General features: G+C 30.1%; 2 protein-coding genes across 2 annotated transcripts in view; both read left to right on the top strand.

Annotated features, from left to right (window-relative positions):
• LOC125831393 (FKBP12-interacting protein of 37 kDa) overlaps positions 1 to 19928 on the top strand; it is a 231172-nt gene that overhangs the window by 73823 nt on the left and 137421 nt on the right. The gene's annotated exons all lie outside the window — the stretch shown is intronic.
• LOC125831391 (L-tryptophan--pyruvate aminotransferase 1-like) lies at positions 10654 to 16195 on the top strand. The gene is made up of 5 exons (XM_049510592.1): positions 10654 to 11131; positions 13652 to 13955; positions 15042 to 15322; positions 15602 to 15906; positions 16002 to 16195. The coding sequence occupies exons 1-5, from the start codon at positions 10884 to 10886 to the stop codon at positions 16193 to 16195; spliced, it is 1332 nt and encodes a 443-aa protein (XP_049366549.1). The 5' UTR covers positions 10654 to 10883.

Below are 19928 nucleotides of genomic sequence, written 5' to 3'. Positions count from 1 at the left end.
GATAATCGTGATTGAACTCCAAAATCGTCTGCAATCTTCGATGATTCCTTCAACAAAACACTCGAAATTACTTCAAAATCTAAGAATTTTAGTTGTAAATGTCACTGAAAGAAGAACAATTGTTATGGTTTTCTCATCTAGCATCGGGTTAGAATTATTTTGGGGGGGAAATGAAGGGGCTTTAGTTTTTAGGTTTGAGGATTGAATATGTGGCGTTGACGTGTAATTGGGTAGAAGTATGATTGGTTGGAATTTCCATGTGGGGAAGGTTGATCTCACGCGCACATCAACCAAAAAATATTTGTTGAAGTTTGGTTCCACATCAGCCAACGGTGTTTAAAAAGAACAAATTATGGGTGGTTCAATGATTCAATAGGAAAATAGCATAGTTGAGGTACATGAAGGGAAAACCCCAACAAGTTTAGGGATTTGTTTATGTATTTGGCCACTTTATTAATGAGCTTTGTTTATCTTTAAGATGGTTATATGACATAAAACAATTTATGTTTAACAAAAACGGAAAAAGTACTTTTTCTTCCTTCATGTAATAGTATATTTTATTTGTTAAAAATTAGTTCAATGTGTATAATAAGATGAATTCAAATTTTTATCTATTTAATTGAATTTGAACTAAAAACTCTTTTATATTCAAATAATATGAAAAAATTATTTTATACTTTTGATATAATATTTATGACCGCGCGTAGCGCGGCCAAGTTATCTAGTTTTCAATAAAGACGAAACATTCAAGCAATGAAGCAATGATTTTCAATAAAGACAAAACATTCGAGCAATAAATTAAAATAGATTAAAAATTTTAATTAAGTAGCGTAAAGACATCATGTGTTAAATACTCCTTCCGACAATTTTTACTTATTTATGTTTGATTTGATATGCCTTTTAAGATGTAGTTGATAAAAGTAATATTTTTCTAATATTATTTCTTAAATATAATAAATTTGATATTTTGAGAAATGATGGTAGTTTAATAATAAAGTAAATTAGGAACTAACTAGTAAGTGTGATAAATATCTTTTGATTTTCTAAGTTGGATAAGTAAAAGTGAACATCTAATTTTAATATAATCTACAAGTAAAATTAGACGGTGGAGAGTGTTTATTTGATTTGTGTCAATGTTGAGTGTGAATAATTTCACTATTAGAAATATAGGTTTTTTCCTCACGAATTAATGAAAATTGTGATAAAACATGACTTTTATCCATTCGATTTCCACCAAATCAGCTTACTAGAAAAATACATGATAAAAAATATATTCTCACATAAATAACTGGAAGCTTCCTAATTAATCTGTATGAAAATGCTATTGGCTTTTCTTTTCTAATTGATTTGATCAAAAAATCTATGAAAAAATAGTAATTTTTAAGATTAATATTGGCCCTACAAAAAAAAAAAAAAAAAAAAAAAAGGGCAAATCAAATCTAAACCAAAGGGCAAATCAAATCTTCATAATATTTGTTTTTTGGGAACATGCATGTATCCTAGTAGGCAACTAATTAACATGAGAATTGTTAGTCTTGAAATTCAATATCTTGACACGGCATTTGATGTTGTCTTGAGCAAGTTCAATTAATATTTTAAGAAGATAACTAAAGGAGGTAAATTTGAACTCGTACGTTTAATATGATACATCAAAATCATCAATGGTATGGGATTTTCCTTTAGAAAACTCAAAGATTGACAACTTGTTGCTTAGTGTCAAGACATGAAAGGTGATTCTTATTTTATTTGCCCCCAAAAGCAAGTGTTTTTATGATGATATGTTTGCTACTTTTAGTTAAAACATGAAAACATTTACTTTTCAACAAATTCATGAGGTAAAAGATATACAATACAATGAGATTGACAGAGATGTTTAGGGATCGTTTGATAGAGTGTTTAGAACTTTTTTGTTTGATTTGGTGTACTAAGAATAATTTTGTTTAGGCGGAATACATAAACAGGCCCCTAAACTTGTTCGGTTTTTCCTCTCAGGCACCTCAACTAGAACTAGATGTTAGTTTCACAATATATCAATCTATATGATACTAGCTAGTGAAAATAATAAAAGTGTGTTGATATGATCATATGATAGCTATTTGGATTTAGTTTTGATATTAGAAGAATGTCATCAACGAAAAATTGATGTGACAAGACAAGTTCATTATGTGTCAATGAGACAGGTATCTAGTTTTACGACGTATTGTTTGTTCAATATAATGAATAAACAATCTCATACACATATTTGAAATGTAGGGAAATAGAGGATCGTATCAGGGTATAACTTGCAAGAGGGTGAAAGAGTTTATTCATATTTATTAAGAAGCACATGGATAAAATTCATGGAAATGTAAGACATGAGATAAGAGAAATTATGTTGTAAAGCTGTGTTTTTTTTTTAAAAAAAAGGAGAGCTTGATGAATTAATGACCATTTATTATACGTTGAAAACTTTTTCTAGATTAACTTTAATTACTATTTGACCCAAGGGACCTTTTTAATTTCCATATGAAGTTCTCCAATATTTCTTGAACTATAATTATTTGTATGATTTCTAAGGAAGCTATATATGTCAGTTTCATTAAAAAGTGTACTTAAAAGAAGAATTTGATGCAAGTAATAACTATTTTTACAGCCACTTTTTTTATTGTCTTAGAGTAGTCACATATATTTTATTTACTATATATTTATATATAAGTTGTAGAAGGTTTGGTTATTTGATATTGGGTTAGTGACCTTGGTAATGTTCCGCTAATTTAGATAAAAGTAATGGGCGAAGACCACCCTAATCCAAGGCATTAAATGACCTAAATAATTGGAGTACGTGATGAATTCTTTTTATTCAGAAGGGTGGTTTTAGAAGTTTATTATAATTAAAAAAAATCAATGTAGTAAAATGTATAGATTGGTAAGCATTCAACTAGATGTTATATGTATAATATTGGATATGTGTATTATGAGAAGCATTGCATTTTGTGAAAAAAAAGATTTGTTATCTATCAAAGAATTGAAATCTAATACTATTATAATTGAACTAGCATAAATTAAATAACATCAAAGTCAATTGAAATCTAATACTATTATAATTGAACTAGCATAAATTAAATAACATCAAAGTCAATTGATATCTAATACTATTATATTTGAACTTGCATAAATTAAATAACATCATTGTACATTGATGGTACAATGTATCTCCTCGTTGTTGATAACAAGTCCATCGACAGCAACAAACTCCTTTTTCCAGACTAGTGCCATTCCTCCACAACCTTCAATCGCGGGAACATTAGCTATATCACTGAAGCTAAAGTCATCCGCGAGGTGTTGGTGGTGTGTCATTTGAGTTTCCAGGAGCAAAACCATAGTTGGACGATAGTAGTCAAGCATAGACCGAAAACTTATATGAAAGTCGGAGTGTTCAGAGCCACGGCAATTCCATATCATTAGACTCATTTTTGGGGGTTCTTCGTCGTCGTCTTCATCTGGAAGGTTCACAAGTGTTGGTACTAAAAGGACTACAGATTTTTTTTGGGAGTTAGGGTTTGTTATGACTCTAATATCCATGGTGCACTTGTTGAGTCTTAGTGGGCATTTTAGGATGTATTTTTTTATGTATTCCTCCTCTATGATGAAGGATTTCACGGAGTTGAGAACGTACATCATTGGGCCGCGAATTCCATATTGGAGCGCCATCGATGGTAAAGGGGTTGTATCTTGTTCGATTTGTGGGGTACTGTCATGAGTAGCACCACGACTACTGGAAGGGTTGGAAGTAATTGGGACCTGGATGAGCGAGACTGATGGATTAATCTGGGATTGAATTGAGGGTGCAAGTACTGGCCCCTCTGGTTGTTCGGGGTGAAAAAAAGGAATTTCTGGATTATCCACTAATGGAAAGTTCATGTCATTTCTATATGCTTCTATCCCTAATGTCAGCCCTTCTGTTATGATTTGAGCTAGAAACGCAGGATCTTGCATGTCTATAACAATCTCTTGATTGTTGGTCAAATAAAAATTAAATGTAACTGAATGACCAGAAAGCCCCATCTCCAACAACGATTGGGGTGGTTGATCAGAAATGGTACTACTGAATATTAATGGTTGAGGCATTGGTGGAGGTGATGGTGGTGCCAATGTGGTGGAATTGAAATTGGGACTGTTAAATATTAATTGTTGAGACATTGATGATGGTGATGATGGTGATGGTGATGGTGGTGGTAATCGTTGAAGCATTGATGGTAATGGTGATGGTCGTGGTGGAGGAGGAGTGGTGGAATGCCGACGACGGCGTGAGAAACATGATAGTAGACGAGACATGATTGTAAGTACAAATAAATAAAGTTATTAGTAATTGTATGTGAGAGATCTTTGGGTTTTTTTCTTTCTTGTAATTCAGTGGAGATAGATATGAATACCTTCTGTCTATTTATAATTATCGCTTGTATACCTGAATTATGTTTATTTCTTTCAAATTACATAAATATATTGACCAAGACATTTTACCATTGGTCAACTTTATAATTAATGAGTTGAAATTATTTACAACATAAAGATTTTTTACACTTTGAATTTATTTAAATGTTGCATATTCCTGACTATTTTCTAAATTAATTGGAAAGTAAATTTCAAATAATATGCCAAATTAATTACCTACAGATCAGTCAATGATTATAGTGATCTCGGATTGAAAAATGACTAAGTGCAATAACTCAACAATGACTTTTTTGTCTTTAGTTACAAACATTTCTTGTAACTAAATGTTCTCTCATGTTTTAAAAAATTACAAAAAAAAACACCTCCAAACTTTATTTTATCACTTCTTAAATAAATAATCTCACTAATTATTTGATAACTAGAACTTGAATTAGTGTGGTTGCACAGTAAATTTGTGTTTCATCAATGAGTCATTATCTAAATTAGTGACTGATCTTCTCAAACATATTTGAATTTTATTCGTTTTAAATTGAAGTAATTACGAATAACTTTCTCGAATGTATTATATTTTACAATTTTTTTTATTTTAAAAAATAAAATACAAAAATTATTTATTATTAACGACATTTACTTTATATCGATGTAATAAATATCTTAAAATGTATTTATCAAACGTTGAGTTGATCCCCTCCCGCTCTCGATTGCCATATGTCGTGATTGAAATTCATTTGCCATCAAAATATTAGGAAAAACAATTTAAACCAAAATGAAGAAAGGAAAAGAAAAATTAATGGTAGCAACCACAAAAAAAAAAAAAAAAAAAAAAAAAAAAAAAAAACGCCACATGAATTATTTGTATTAAAATCATCAAAAAGTGATATCTATTAGGAATAATAAATTTTCGTGATTTTGTATTAAAATTTTTAATGTCAAGAACGTAAAATTTCATCCTACTTTATGATTATATTTGTCTTTGAACTCTGAAAAAGAGTCATTTTATACTTTTACGATGTTAAATTCTTATGTCTCGACTTAATTCTTTTATGTGATCTACGTGACATGACTTTTTCAATTAAATCTATTAGCGCATTTACATGTCAACTGATAAGCTGCTTAGGACGATTTTTAATTCTTTTTGTAGTAATTTTTATTTCATGATTTTCTATCGATAATTTCAAGGTGATAGTAAAATTTAATATTTCCACATAGGAAATAAACTTTGAAATGATAACTTTCCTGATTATGAAGTTGCATGTGATTCAACTAACATAATCAGTGACACAAATAAAAGATATTTGAAAAAAAACGATGTGAAACATTAGTGATCGTGAATATTCAATTGAGCAAAACTCTAGAGAGAACATAGTAGGGATCGACGTTTTCTAATTTGATTTAATTATCTTTTGTTTGCATGAAATTTTTTTATTTAGAAAATCAGTGTAATAAATAAAAAAATTTGGAGCAACAATTATTTATTGCAATAAAAGAAGTTGAGTTTTGATTTGGACGAGATTTGAGTGGTGAAATCGTTTCCACAATAGACAAATGATGAAGTATTTAACTAAAAAGAGTTTAAATAAGTTAGTAATTAATTGAGTAAAAAATATGTCTCTGGGGGATCCACTCATTCACATAGAAAAGTTAAGGTGAGACATGAGGATTTAACGCAGTAGAAATATAATATAATTATTTTTAGATTACACGAGTAATTATGACCTCCAAAATTAGATGAAGAGGACAACTATATTGTGGACATACAGATTTAACGTTGTAGGGATAAATATGGCTTTTTTAGAGCATAAGGGAAAATATGATCCTAAAATTAAAAGAAAGGGCAAATATATTAAATATGTGAAGATTTAACGCCATAGAGGTAAATATGACCCTTTTTTAGAGTACAAGTGGCAAATATGATTCTAAAGTTGGGTGAAACGACAAATATATTTAAAAAGTGTAACGAAGAATAAATATAACTTATTATGAAGGTACAAAGACAAATATAACCCTTTCACGAATTTTTTTTAGTTCAATACAAATTTGTCATTATTTTCTTTTTCCTTTTTTAATTTCTCCTAGTTTGTTAATCTCTTTGTGATATAAATTCACGACCTTAAAATTAAAGTCACTATCAATCTTAACTAGAAACGAAGTTTAAATTAATTAGAGTGAGATTATGATAACATTTTTTTCTTAATCTTTGTATTGGTAAATTTAATTTAAAATGATCAAAGCTTTGACTCTTATCTTGTCTAGTAATTAATATTGTTAGGTGTGGCAGCAAAACTAACTCAAACACATGTATTTCATTTAATTCGTTCATACCTAAATGAGTTTGGATTGAATTGATTATGATAATTGATTGATTTGCTTATGTCTAAATTGATTTATCACAAATTAGCAGCCCAAAAATATTCATGAATCCTTAACCAATGAAAAGAGGGAAAATTGTATATAATAGCAAACTATTAATTCAAATTAAATGCTATAAATATACTTTGATTTAATTGTACCATATAGCAAACTATTGCTATTTTCGACACTCTCCCTGGTGGAATCTCGCTCGCCACTCTCGTTTGGTGGCAGTCTCGCTCGCCTCTCTTGCTTTCATACAAACACAAATGTATAAAATGTGTTTGTGTTTGTATAAAGCAAGAGGAAATTGTATATATACAAATATTTTTGTTCCCCTCTCCCAGATCTCGCTCACCACTCTCCCGAATCTCGCTCGCCACCCTCACCTCTCTCGCTTATACAAACAGAAACGAAATGTATAAATTGCGCTTCTGTTTGTATAAAGCGAGAGAAAATTGTATATGCACATGCAAATACATATATCTTCATCCTATGCACTTATAATTATACAATACAAATATTTCTCTGCCCAGTTTTCTTTTGCCTTTCTCTCTTTCTCATTTTATACATACACAGATTATACAATTGATCTTTTGTATACAACTGCTTTCTTTTTTCTTTTGTCTTTCTCTCTTTCTCGTTTTATACATACACAGATTATACAATTGATCTTTTGTATACAACTGCCTTCCTTGTATATGTATAGCGAATTATACAACTGTTTTTTTTATATGTATAGCGAATTATACATATATATGTTTGTTATGGAGCGCAATTATGCAAACTTTGTTATAGCATACAAATATGAATTTTGTGTTTGCTATATGTGAAAGTTGCTCAAATAAATATTCAAATTTAGGCGTTAAATTCCACTTTATTTATTATTTTTTTAAAAAATCATTATTATCAATTGCTACCTTTATTGATAAATTATTATTCGTTGAATATAATATTACTCTCTCTACTTTCATATTAATTGAGTTTTTGAAGGTTCTTTTATTGGTCAAAGTTTAAGATAAATATTTGATTTTTTTTTATATTTGTCCTTTCATTTATTAAAATTTTATATTTTCTAGATAAACTGCACTACTTATAAAAAATTCTATTTATAATTTCACAAAGGGCAATAGTGTAAATTATATCTTTAAGTATTTTTCTTATTCAGTTAATATGAAATAGAAGGAGTATTAAATAGTAGTGGCATACTTTCTTCCACTTTGCGCAATTATGAGAAAACTTAAAATATGATTATATTCTTATTTTATAACTCTTGTGATTTTTTCTTAATGTTAATTACGTTGTTTATGATTCTATCACCTTTCATATTTTTCTGACATCACACATAAAGTTGTTTAATAAATCAAATTCGTGAGAAATATACAGAATTCAATATGAAATACTCAACTGAATAAATGAAATGTGAAAACTAAAAAGGGGATTTTTTTTAGAAAAAGGGAAAAAGATTATTCGGGTTTTTGATTTACTTGTTCAATTAGTAGAGAGGGTGTCAATGATTATAGTAAAAACAAAAATTATGGGTATAAATCAAATTCTTAAGAAATTTTAGAAAAAAGTTCACAACGCCTTATCACTAAACTAAACTTTTAACTACTGTCAAGCGATATCAATGCTTATATATATTTATTAAATTAAAATTTGACCATTGAGCATAACCCCTTGCAAGAAGAGAAAGCATTATTAAGTATTCTTCATATATCATTTAAATTGATTGATTAAAAATCTTATAGATTTAGTAAGGATTGAACAAATCGAGTCACGATCAACTTTTCAATTTGTTTGATCCCAAATAATTTTGTGTGAAATGATTTATTCATCTATTAACTTCATTTATTTTAATCAGTTTAAATTTAATCTAATCCCATTTGCCATATCTACGAATGTGATTAGGCAATAGGTTCATAATTAAACATCGTTGTAAAGTGCTAACATATTCGTTAAAGTTCTCTTCTCCCATGTGATAGAGTTACGGATGTTTATATTTGGAGCCAAGTACTAATTAGTATCATTAATATTAAAAAAAATTATATATAAATAAATATATTAAGTAACACCACTTTCAGTATTAATTTATATATATTAAGAATAATTTATGATTTATATATTTTGGTACCACTACTTATTTTGTCGTTCAAAGGAGATCCTCCTTTAATTTAATAAGGATTTAATTTATTTTTATACATAAATAAATATATTATGTAAACACCACTTCAGTATTAATTTATATATATTAAGAATAATATATATTTTATAAGGATTCAAAGGAGAAGGATTTACATTAATTAATCACAGTGATATTAATATATTGTATATATTTATTTTATTTAATTATATAAATATTCTTACTTTATTAGTGCATCGACCTTAAACACTTTATAATACGTGATTCTTTTAACTATCATGTTTTTCCCCTTTTAAATGGTTTATTGATTTGTTTATGAATGGAGAAAAGAGAATCCACAGATGCAGAATTTTAAAATTTAATAATAAAAAGTTGTAACTCGAAAGAAATACACTCCTCTGTGGAAATTTATTTATCCTATTTTTAATTATACACGAAATTCAAGAAAAATAATTACTCTCTCTATTTCAATTTACGTTACACATTTCAAATTTTGAAATTCAAATAAATCTATCTTAGATCATAAATTTTGCATATAACTTTTAAATATTTTAGATTGTCAATTATTGCTACTTATTTAAGTAGTTTACAAATATATAAATTTCATTTAAAAAAATTTGAAGATTTCATGAGTAAATTGTCTGTCAAACTTAAACGGTTTAACTCTCGAAAAATGAAATGTGTCACATAAATTAAAATAGAAGGAGTACTAATTTTTTTCATTGATTTTTATTTGTCCAGTATCAAGATTACACATCTATTAAGAAATAATGATTGATAAGTGTATTTTACCATAGTTTTCTTATAATTGATCATTAATACTCTCTCGGTCCATTTTTAATTGTCATGATTTCTTTTTTAAAGTCAAACTTTAAGAACTTTGATTAACATTTTACAATGTATTTTTTCATCATATAGATAAGCAAAAAATTGCAATTTATTCTACTTTTCGTATAGTTTTTGAATATCTAAAAATTTTGTTTAATATATCGAATAAATGTAATCTAATTTATTTTGAAAATTAGTCAAATTAATTTTCGAAAAGCGTAATAGACAAAAAAAAGTGGACGGGGGAGTATTATATTTTGAAAAATAATTTGGAGTATATAACTCATGACAAGTGTAATATATATATATATATATATATATATATATATATATATATCGAATTAATGTAATCTAATAACTTTGAAAACTAGTAAAATTAATTTTCGAAAAGCACAACATGACAAATACAAGTGGACTGGGGGAGTATTATATTTTGAAAAATAATATTGAAGTAATGCAATCTATTTAACTTTGAAAATTAGTTAAATTGACTTTCAAAAGGCACAACATGACAAATAAAAGTGAACGAAAGGAATATTATATTTTAAATTAATTAAACTTGTACTATATATTAAAAAAAATAAAAATTATAAAATTGCTAAAAATCAGAGGGAATATGAAAAGGAAAAAAGGAAGGCAATAAATAAATAAAATTGGTAGTGTGGGGGTGCACCAGAGAGCACACAGTGTTACATAAGAGTGTCAGCTTTATTTAACCCATCTCCCAATTCCAAAACTTAAAATAAAGCGTCAACAAAATCATAAATTCAAAATTCCATTTTTTATATTAGTAAATAAATTCCATTTAGTAAAATATTTTCCGAAAAAGGAATTGCAATTCAACAGTACTCCTACTTGCTACTTCCCAAGCCTTTTCAATTTCTCCCAACCGTGAATTGAAGCTCATCTACATTAAATCAAAAACTATTTGTGCATGCACTGCTCAAACTAAAATTTAATTTTTTTTTCTTCTTTGTCTTTTTGTTCTATCTATCTAGATTGTAACGAAGTGAAAAATCTCCTCCTTTACCACCGCTTTCCACCTGTTCACAGTTCAGTGCTTCAACCTCTATATATAACAAACACACAGGAATTAGAAATTCTCACTTTTCCTCTTTTCATTTGAGAAAAAATGGCTTCAAAAATTGCAAGTACTAAGAATGTGAAGAACCAGACTGCCCTGCTTGCAGCAGGGCACTGGTTGATACTTTCTGTAGCTATCAATGTTGGGTTTTTGTTGAAGCTGATACATGACGGGAATTTAAGAATAGACTGGTATGGCCTGCACAATGGTCAAGACAATGGTGGTCACCTCTCTTCTTATGCTGCTGAGCCGAAGCCTGATGGCCAAATCCAAAATAAGTACATAAATTTGGATCAGTAAGTAGTAGAAATAAACTTTGTTTGAACTCTATTGCATGTCCCTTTTTGTGAAATTGAACAAATCTGTTGCCATGCATGCCTCAACTATTTATCAGATGCTCTTTTCAATTTTTTCAAGCTTATTCTTTTTTACTTTGCCTTATTTTGTATTTGAATTTTTCGTGTTTAGTTTCCCCTTTTTCCAGTTCCGATCTGTTCAACACCTGATCTGCATGTCACAAAACCTCATTTCCTTCTCAAGTTAATTTTCTTCTCCTTAAAATCAATTTTTTGGGTAAAAATTAGGGCTACTTTACTGATGTTGCCTGAAAATGGAGGTCATGGATGACAAGTTTTTTACTGATATGTGAAAAGGGTTTTCATGTTTTTTTTCTGATTTTTGTTACTTTACCCTTTTTTTGGGAATCGGTAGGGTTATGAAGGAGGGGGTGGTGGGGTATCGAATGGTGGAGGCGGTAGGGAGTAGGGTGGTTGGGGTTCTATCTGTAATAGTTAATGGGGTCTAATAAATTGGCCAGATTCGAAAAATCTATTGAAGGTTATGTCATATAGCATAAGAGGAGAATAATAAAATGTATCCATCAATCAATAAATACAAGATACGTGTTCAGTATAAACATCGTCTATCAGAAACAAACTCTCTACCTCACATCTCACTTGTGAGATTATACTGAGTATGTTTTATTGGAGCGGGAGGAGTTTTATGTTGTGTTCTCTTTGTTCCTTAGCTTTTGTGGTTTGTTTATGTACTTGCATAGTTGTTGACTGAGTTAAAAAGATACAAGAAGCAAAAAGGCATTATAGCTATTCTGCTGTTAAGACTGTTTTGGTTGCAGTGAATTGTTTATGTTATGTCAGTTTGCTCATTGTGATAAAGACAGATCTTTGCTGGGGTGTGTGATTTGTGATTTACAATGTGCGGGAGTAGGTAGAGGAGAATGCTTCACTTCGTTCTTAATGATTTTCTGTTCCCAAAGTTAGTTTCTACTGCTATGCACCTCCATAGAAGATGGTCCTTGTTACTCTACTTGACCAGACATCATCATTCTCGTGTTACGTACTTCTTGGAGGACCCTCATCCTACTCGAAAGAAATCACTTTTATTTATCTGTCGTTGTTTCAATTTGTTTGTCTTTCTAAGAAAGTAATAAAAAACCTTTTGAATCTTGTGTTTTAAATTAAAGATGTAGAAAATATATCAAAATGCTCTAAAGTTACCAAAAAGGGATAGACGCTAGGTGATTTTTTTTCATGGAAATATCCCGTGGAATTAGTTAAGACCAGCAAAAACTGCCCCCCACCATAGTCATTCATAAAAGACATTCTTTTTTAAATTAACAGGGAAAGTAAGACAAGGAAGTATATTTTAATGTTTCTTTTATATTGTCAAATCTTCATAAGGTGGTCATTTTGGATTCCAAAGCCATCATGTAGTTTAAAGTTACTTTTACTCTACTTGTAATTAGATGCATGTTTGTGGGTTTTTCTTTGGTGGTTTAGTGCATTTGATTTACATACAGATCCCCTTTTGTCCTTGAGAAGATCTAAAGACTAAGTGCTTTTGGGGCCCTTAAGATTGGGAAGTGCACTTTAAGACCCACCCCTTTATACATTTTGGAGAGGTGGGTGAATTGCTTGGTCTTAAATGTTTTGGAGGCATGTTTTTGCATTTGCCAACTTTTGGAGTTATTTTTCGGTCACTACCTTTTAGTCCCTAGTGTAAAGAATGTATTTGGGTGGCACTTCTGGCGAGCCTGATCCTAGATAAACAGAAGAGCGGAGCCGAAAATAGACTCCCAATAGCCCCATAGGACCCATATGTACAAACTGTGTGGGAGAAACTCTTGTTTAGCCTGATTGTTACAACAACTAACTATGCTAAGAGTCCCAAACAAGTTGGGGTCGGCCATGTGAATTCATCGGGCCAATAAAATGGAGTACAAAGTAAAATATAAACATAGATAAAAAACTAAAAGTTCTTTATATTTTATGTTGATTTGTAAATCTCTTTCATCCAATAGTTTATTCCCCTAATGGAGGAGGGTCCACAACTCTGCATTACATACCTACTTTTTATTCCATATTAATTCACATTAGGCAAGGTGGACCACTTACTAGATTGTTACCCTCCTAAGTTACATGATACATCATGTTGCATTTGTTATGTAATTCTGATTACTTGAATCTGCTGGTTAAATATTAAGATCTTTGGATTTACTTGCGTTGCTCTAATAATTATTATTAGCACCACGATTATTGTTTTATAGTTAACTTTCCATACATTGCTGCATGGGTTTGCTATACTTCATTTACTAAACTTTAGTTGTTTATTACTTGACGGTATCTTGTAAATACTGTCTATGCTAGTTAATTAAACTAATTATACAGTAAGATCTGGTTCATTTAAGAATGGTTGTGCATTTAATATTATGAGTTTTTAGAATCCTTTTCAATGATTCTATAGTCATCATGTTCCGGCAGTATGAGTTTTTAACTTCTTATTGCAACTCAATGCAGTGGTGATCCAACTATGTACCAGAGTTACTGGAAGCAGATGGGTGACAGAACCGATGTTGTCATATCTGGTTGGCAATCTGTTAGTTATTTTTCAGATACCAAAACCGTTTGCTGGTTTCTCGAACCAGGTTTTGCAAATGCAGTAACTAGATTGCACAAGCTAGTTGGAAATGCTGAGACTGGAAACCGGCACATCGTGGTTGGGACAGGATCTACCCAGCTGTTTCAGGCCGTATTATATGCCCTCTGTCCATACGATGCTCCAGAGCCAATGAGTATTGTATCTGCTGCCCCATTTTATTCGGTACGTGATGCACATTATAATATTCTCTGTCAGTGGATTTTAAGAAATGCAGTTCATTTCATTTCTGTTCTTGTTAGAGTTGGGCAAATAAAGATATTCTTGCATTTTCATATGTTATTGGACTTGGATAACTAGATTATCAGTGCCTGATAGAATTCGAATGTTAAGACTTAGACCCAAATAAATTCAAACGATCTATGCACGCTAAGTAATAGCATTCTTCACTAGAATTGTTGAAAAAAAAAATTCGTTTGGATTTAGTGAGGTGAATGTTTCTGCCCTTATATATCTCCTGTTTGATATTGCTTCCTGTATAAGGAAAACTTCAAACTGCAGGACCTCTATGTTCCTGCCTACTTATCTTCTCCTTGGACCGGTTAAATGATACCTTTTCTAATATTCGGCGTTTCTTGTATTCTATGATTTCCTACAAGTCGACAATCTGTGATCTCCAACCCGGATAGCCTTAGCCGCCTATGCTATCACTATTCGAGTAACATCGGCATGTAGCTTCTGTTTCCTTCTTTCCAATTTCTTATATTACGACCTATTTATGGACAACAAGTGAACCAGCGCTTGCAGACCTAGAACTCAAAAATATGAGTAAGCGACTTCAATGTGCATTTTTAATATTTAAACTTAGATACATGAGTAATCCATCAAATAGTTTACTTAAATGAACTGTATTCATCCCTCCCTTCTCATCTAAAGTATATCTTGTGTTATGATGAGTATTTAGGATATCATCAGAATTGGTTGCAAAGAATTACTACACCATAAGCAGACTCATTTTCCTTTCAACTTGTCAACCTGCCATTTAAATGTAACAGTACTTTCTAACCATAACAAACTTCTATTCTCACTCGTGAGAAATGTGGCAGCTGCAGGCATATTGAAATTAGGGTTGTCAATATTGAGTTTCTCATTTGGCTGCACATGAGGTCATGTTTGCTAGGTCTTGCTTTAATTTATTCCTTTCCAAGAAAGGAACTTGGCTACTTTCAGCAAGTCTTAAACAGCGTATGATAAATGGTTCTGTTGTAGAATAAACTTCACATATTCATATATGTTTTTAACTTCTTGCAGTCATACCCACTGATCACTGATTGCTTGAAATCTGGGCTCTACAAGTGGAGAGGTGAAGTCGATGACTTTAACAAAGAAGCTCCCTATATAGAGCTTGTTACTTCCCCAAACAATCCTGATGGATCAATCAGGGAAGCTGTGTTCAATGGGAGCGGACAAATATTGGTTCATGACGTAGCTTATTATTGGCCTCAGTATACTCCAATTTCTTCTAGGGCAGACCATGACATAATGTTGTTCACCCTATCCAAAAGCACAGGACATGCTGGGATGCGCTTAGGGTATGTTACTTATCTTGGACTACTATGGTTCTCAACTTCTTGATGAAACTTGAATTTTCCTATATTGCTCCATGTAAGATTTTAATCAGAAACCTTTTTTTTTTTTTAAGAAAATTGTACGAAATAAAACTTGATAGGCGAACAAATTCAATTTACACATTTACAGTCTGAGTTAGCCAATGCTATTCTTTGTTTCGACATGAACCATCACTGCCCCACAAAATAAATGGCAATTCTTATAGGTTGCTTTATGAAATTATGTTGTTTAAATCTTTGCAGATGGGCACTTGTCAAAGATGAAGCAATTGCGAAAAAGATGGTCAAATTTATAGAGATAAGCAGCATTGGTGTCTCTAAAGATTCACAAGTCAGAGCTGCTAAAATCATGGATGTTATAAACGATTCATACGAGGACTCAAAAACCTCAAATGAAAGCAAACGCTTCTTTGATTATGCCCGCGAGGAAATGGCTAAGAGGTGGAGTCAACTGCGAGAGGTAGTAAACAAAGGCCAAGCGTTTAGTTTGCCTACCTTACCTGTTGGAGAATGCAACTTCAGCCATCAAACATTTGCAACACAGCCTGGTAATATAGCTGCATTTGATGTTACAACCATATGCTCTTTCATCGTCATTTTAGTATAACATTCATTAATCGCCCTTTTAATCTTGTCGTCACAGCTTTTGCATGGCTGAAGTGCGAGCAGGTAGATGACTGTGAAAGTTTTCTGAAGAAGCACAAGATACTGACCAGAGGTGGGGTACATTTTGGTTCTAGTAAAAAGTATGTTAGGGCTAGTTTGATAGGTCACGAGGAAGACTATAACGAGTTTATTCGAAGATTGTCCTTGATAAACTCTCTGGAGTCTCCGTGATTGTAAACAGAGCTAGAGGCTAGAGCTAGTTAGTAGTATAAAGCAGTTGCTAAAATGTTAAGAAATATTTTGACTGCTCTCTATAAAAAAAATTTTTAAAAAAACATCTAAATGAGTATAATCTCTATAAATATATATCGAAGATTTGCCACCATTGCTGTCTACACATTCTTTGCACATATATTGCACAGTTTAAAAAAATGAGTATTTTTTATTTCAGTATACATGTATACATTATGAGCATTTTAATTAAGTTTTTGAAAGAAAAAGAACATGAAGAACGGGATTTATTAGTTGAAAAATTGGTTAGAACTTCAATTCCAAATTGAATTAAACAATTGACTACAATTTATAATAAAGTTTTTGAAAAAATAAAAAGTTAAATAAATCAAAATACAATAATAAAATTGTACGTCCAAATGGTACTAAATCTCATGAGTTTTGCAAGGACCTTGAAATTATTTTATACGGAATAGGACCAATAATATTCTTAACGTATTTAGTATGGTTAGCAAATGTCCTCTGCTAGCTTTTTAAGCTTAAAATATATTCTATATATGTTTTTTAGCTCAAACATATCTATAAAACTAATAGATCAGATGATATATGATAAATTTTAGTAATTTAAAATAACTAAGAAATATTTTTTAAGCTTGTGTAACATGCATCCCAATATTTTTTTTTACAAGTTAACTTTAGAGTTACTTTGTTAATTATTGTTTACTAATTTTAACAGATTTCATATTGAAGGGGGTACTTTTGAAATATATTTTATATGATATGTATACAAATTAGATATAGAAATTCATACGTAAATGATTGCAAAAGTTTTCAGAAGAAGCACAAGATACTAATCAAAGATGAAAAATATTTTGGTTCTAGTAAAAAGTATGTAAGAGTCAGTTTGATAGGTAACGAGGAAGACAATAACAAGTTTATTCAAAGTTTGTTCCTAAGTCTTCGTGAACAAACCTAGTTAATTGTATAAAGCAGGTGCCAAAATGTTTAGAAATATTTTGACTAATCTCTATAATAAATACTTTTATCTAAATGAATGAAATCTTTATAAAATTATGTCCCTATTGTTTCCTCTTTGCGTACACACTCTTTGCACAAATATTGCACAATCATTGCACCGTTAAACAAAATGAGTATTTTTACTTCATTATACATGTATACATTATGAACATTTGAAAAAAAAGCCCATGAAAATCAACATTTTTTGCATGAAAAATAGGTTAGAACTTCAATTCCAAATTGAATTAAACAATTGACTACAATGTATAATCATTTTTTTTTAAAAGTAAAATAAATAAAAGGTTAAAAAAATCAAAATACAATAATTAAATTGTATGTTCAAATCATACTAAGTCTCATGAACTTTGTTAGGACATTGAAATCATATTTATACCGAGTAGGACCAATAATATCCTTAACGTATTTAAAATGGCCCGCAAATGTTCTCCACTAATTTTTAAGATAAAAATACACTTCATGCATTTCTTTTAACCCAAACATATCTCTAAAACCAATAGATCAGATGATATGATAAAATTTGGGAGTTTAAAATAACTATATTTTTTAATGTAACATCTCGATATTATTTTTTTGCAAGTAAACTTTAGAGTTACTTTCTTAATTATAGTTTACTAATGCTAACAAATTTATATAAATGTATGTATACTAGATATAGAAATTTGTGCTAGCAGTAAATAATTGTGAAAGTTTCCTAAAGAAGCATAAGATAATGACCAGAGGTAGGGAATATTTTGATTCTAGTAAAAAGTATGCAAGGGCTAGTTTGTCACGAGAAAGACCATAACGAATTTATTCGAAGATTGTCCTTATAAGCTCTTTGGAGTCTTTGTAATAGTAAACAAAGCTAGTTAGTTGTATAAAGCAGAAGCTAAAATGTTAAAAGAAATATTTTGATTGCTCTCTATAATTAAAAAAAATCATCTAAATGAAGATAATCTCTATCAAAATATATCGAAGATTTACCCCCATTATTCCTTTTTGCCTACACATTCTTTGCACAAATTTTGCACAACCACTGCACAGTCTTAAAAAAAAAGTATTTTTAACTTCATTGTACATGTATACATTATGAGCATTTTAATCAAGTTTTTGAACGAAGATTTTTTACTTGAAAAATTGATTGGAACTTCAATTCCAATTGAATGAAACAATTGATTATAATGAATAGATTATATGATATGATACGATAAAATTTGAGAGTTTAAAATAATTATTATTTTAAAGTTTGTGTTACATCCCAATATTATTTTTCCATAAGTTAACTTTAGAGTTACTTTGTTAATTATAGTTTACTAATTTTAACAGATTTCATATTGAAGCGGTACTTTTGAAATATATTTATACACTAATGTATGTAAACTAGATACAGAAATTTATACTAGTGATAAATGATTGTGAAAGTTTTCTGATGAAGCACTAGATATTGGCCAGAGATGGAGAACATTTTGGTTCTAGTAAAAAGTAAGGGTCAGTTTGATAGGTCACGAAGAAGACTATAACGAGTTTATTCGAAGATTGTCCTTGATAAACTCCGTGGAGTCTTCGTGAATACACCTAGATAGTTAGGTGCCAAAATGTTAAGAAATATTTTTCCTCTTTGCATACACACTCTTTGCACAAATATGGCACAATTATTGCACATTTTTAAAAAGGGATAAGGATCTGAAAAATACTTTAATTTTGGTCGAATTTGCTGTTGCGATACTAAACTTTCATAAGGACCTATTACCTCCCTAGACTATTTAATACCGTATTTTAAACATATATATTTGTCCACGTGGACATAAAAAATAATGCAAAATTATAAATAGTAATGTGTCCACGTGGGCACATATATACCTTTAAAATACACAATTCAATAGTTCAGGGGGTAAAAAATACGGTATTAAATAGTCTAGGGAGATAATAGGTTCTCGTGAAAGTTTAGTATCGCAACAACAAATCCGACCAAAGTTGGGGTATTTTTCAGACGTTTATCCCTTTTAAACAAGAAGTATTTTTACTTCATTATACATGTATATATTATGATCAATTTGATCAAATTTTTGAAAGAAAAAGAACATGAAGATCGGAATTTTTACTTGAAAAATTGGTTAGACTTCAATTCCAAATTGAATTAAACAGTTGACTACTATGTATAATCAAGTTTTTAAAAAAATAAAAGGTTAAAAGAATCAACACAATAATTGAATTGTATGTCCAAATGATACCATATCTCATGAATTTTGCAAGGACATTGAAATTATTTTTATAGGAAATAAAATTAATAATATCCTTAACATATTTAATATGACTCGCAAATGTCCTTCACTTGTTTTTTAAGCTAAAAATACACTCTATATTTTATTTTATTTTTATCTTAAACTATCTCTAAAATTAATAGACCATATGATATGATAAAATTTGAGAGTTTAGTATAATACCCATTAATCACCCTTTTTATCTTGTCATCATAGTTTATGCATGGGTGAAGAGGCGGGGTACATTTTGGTTCTAGTAAAAAGTATGTAAGGGCTAGTTTGATAGGTCATGAGGAAGACTATAACAAGTTTTTTCGAAAATTATCCTTGATAAACATTACGAAATTTTAGTGAAAAAAATAGGTGTCTTGAAATGTAAAAATATATCGAAGATTTGCCCCCATTGCTTCCTCTTTGCATACACACTCTTTGCTCAAATAAGGCACAATGGTTGC

The sequence above is a fragment of the Solanum verrucosum genome, unplaced genomic scaffold (assembly GCF_900185275.1).
Source record: "Solanum verrucosum unplaced genomic scaffold, falcon-dt-bn FXZP01000049.1, whole genome shotgun sequence".
NCBI classification, from domain to species: Eukaryota; Viridiplantae; Streptophyta; class Magnoliopsida; order Solanales; family Solanaceae; genus Solanum; species Solanum verrucosum.
The sequence above is the reverse complement of the archived record's forward strand: the minus strand, read 5'-3'. Positions and strand labels throughout refer to the sequence as shown.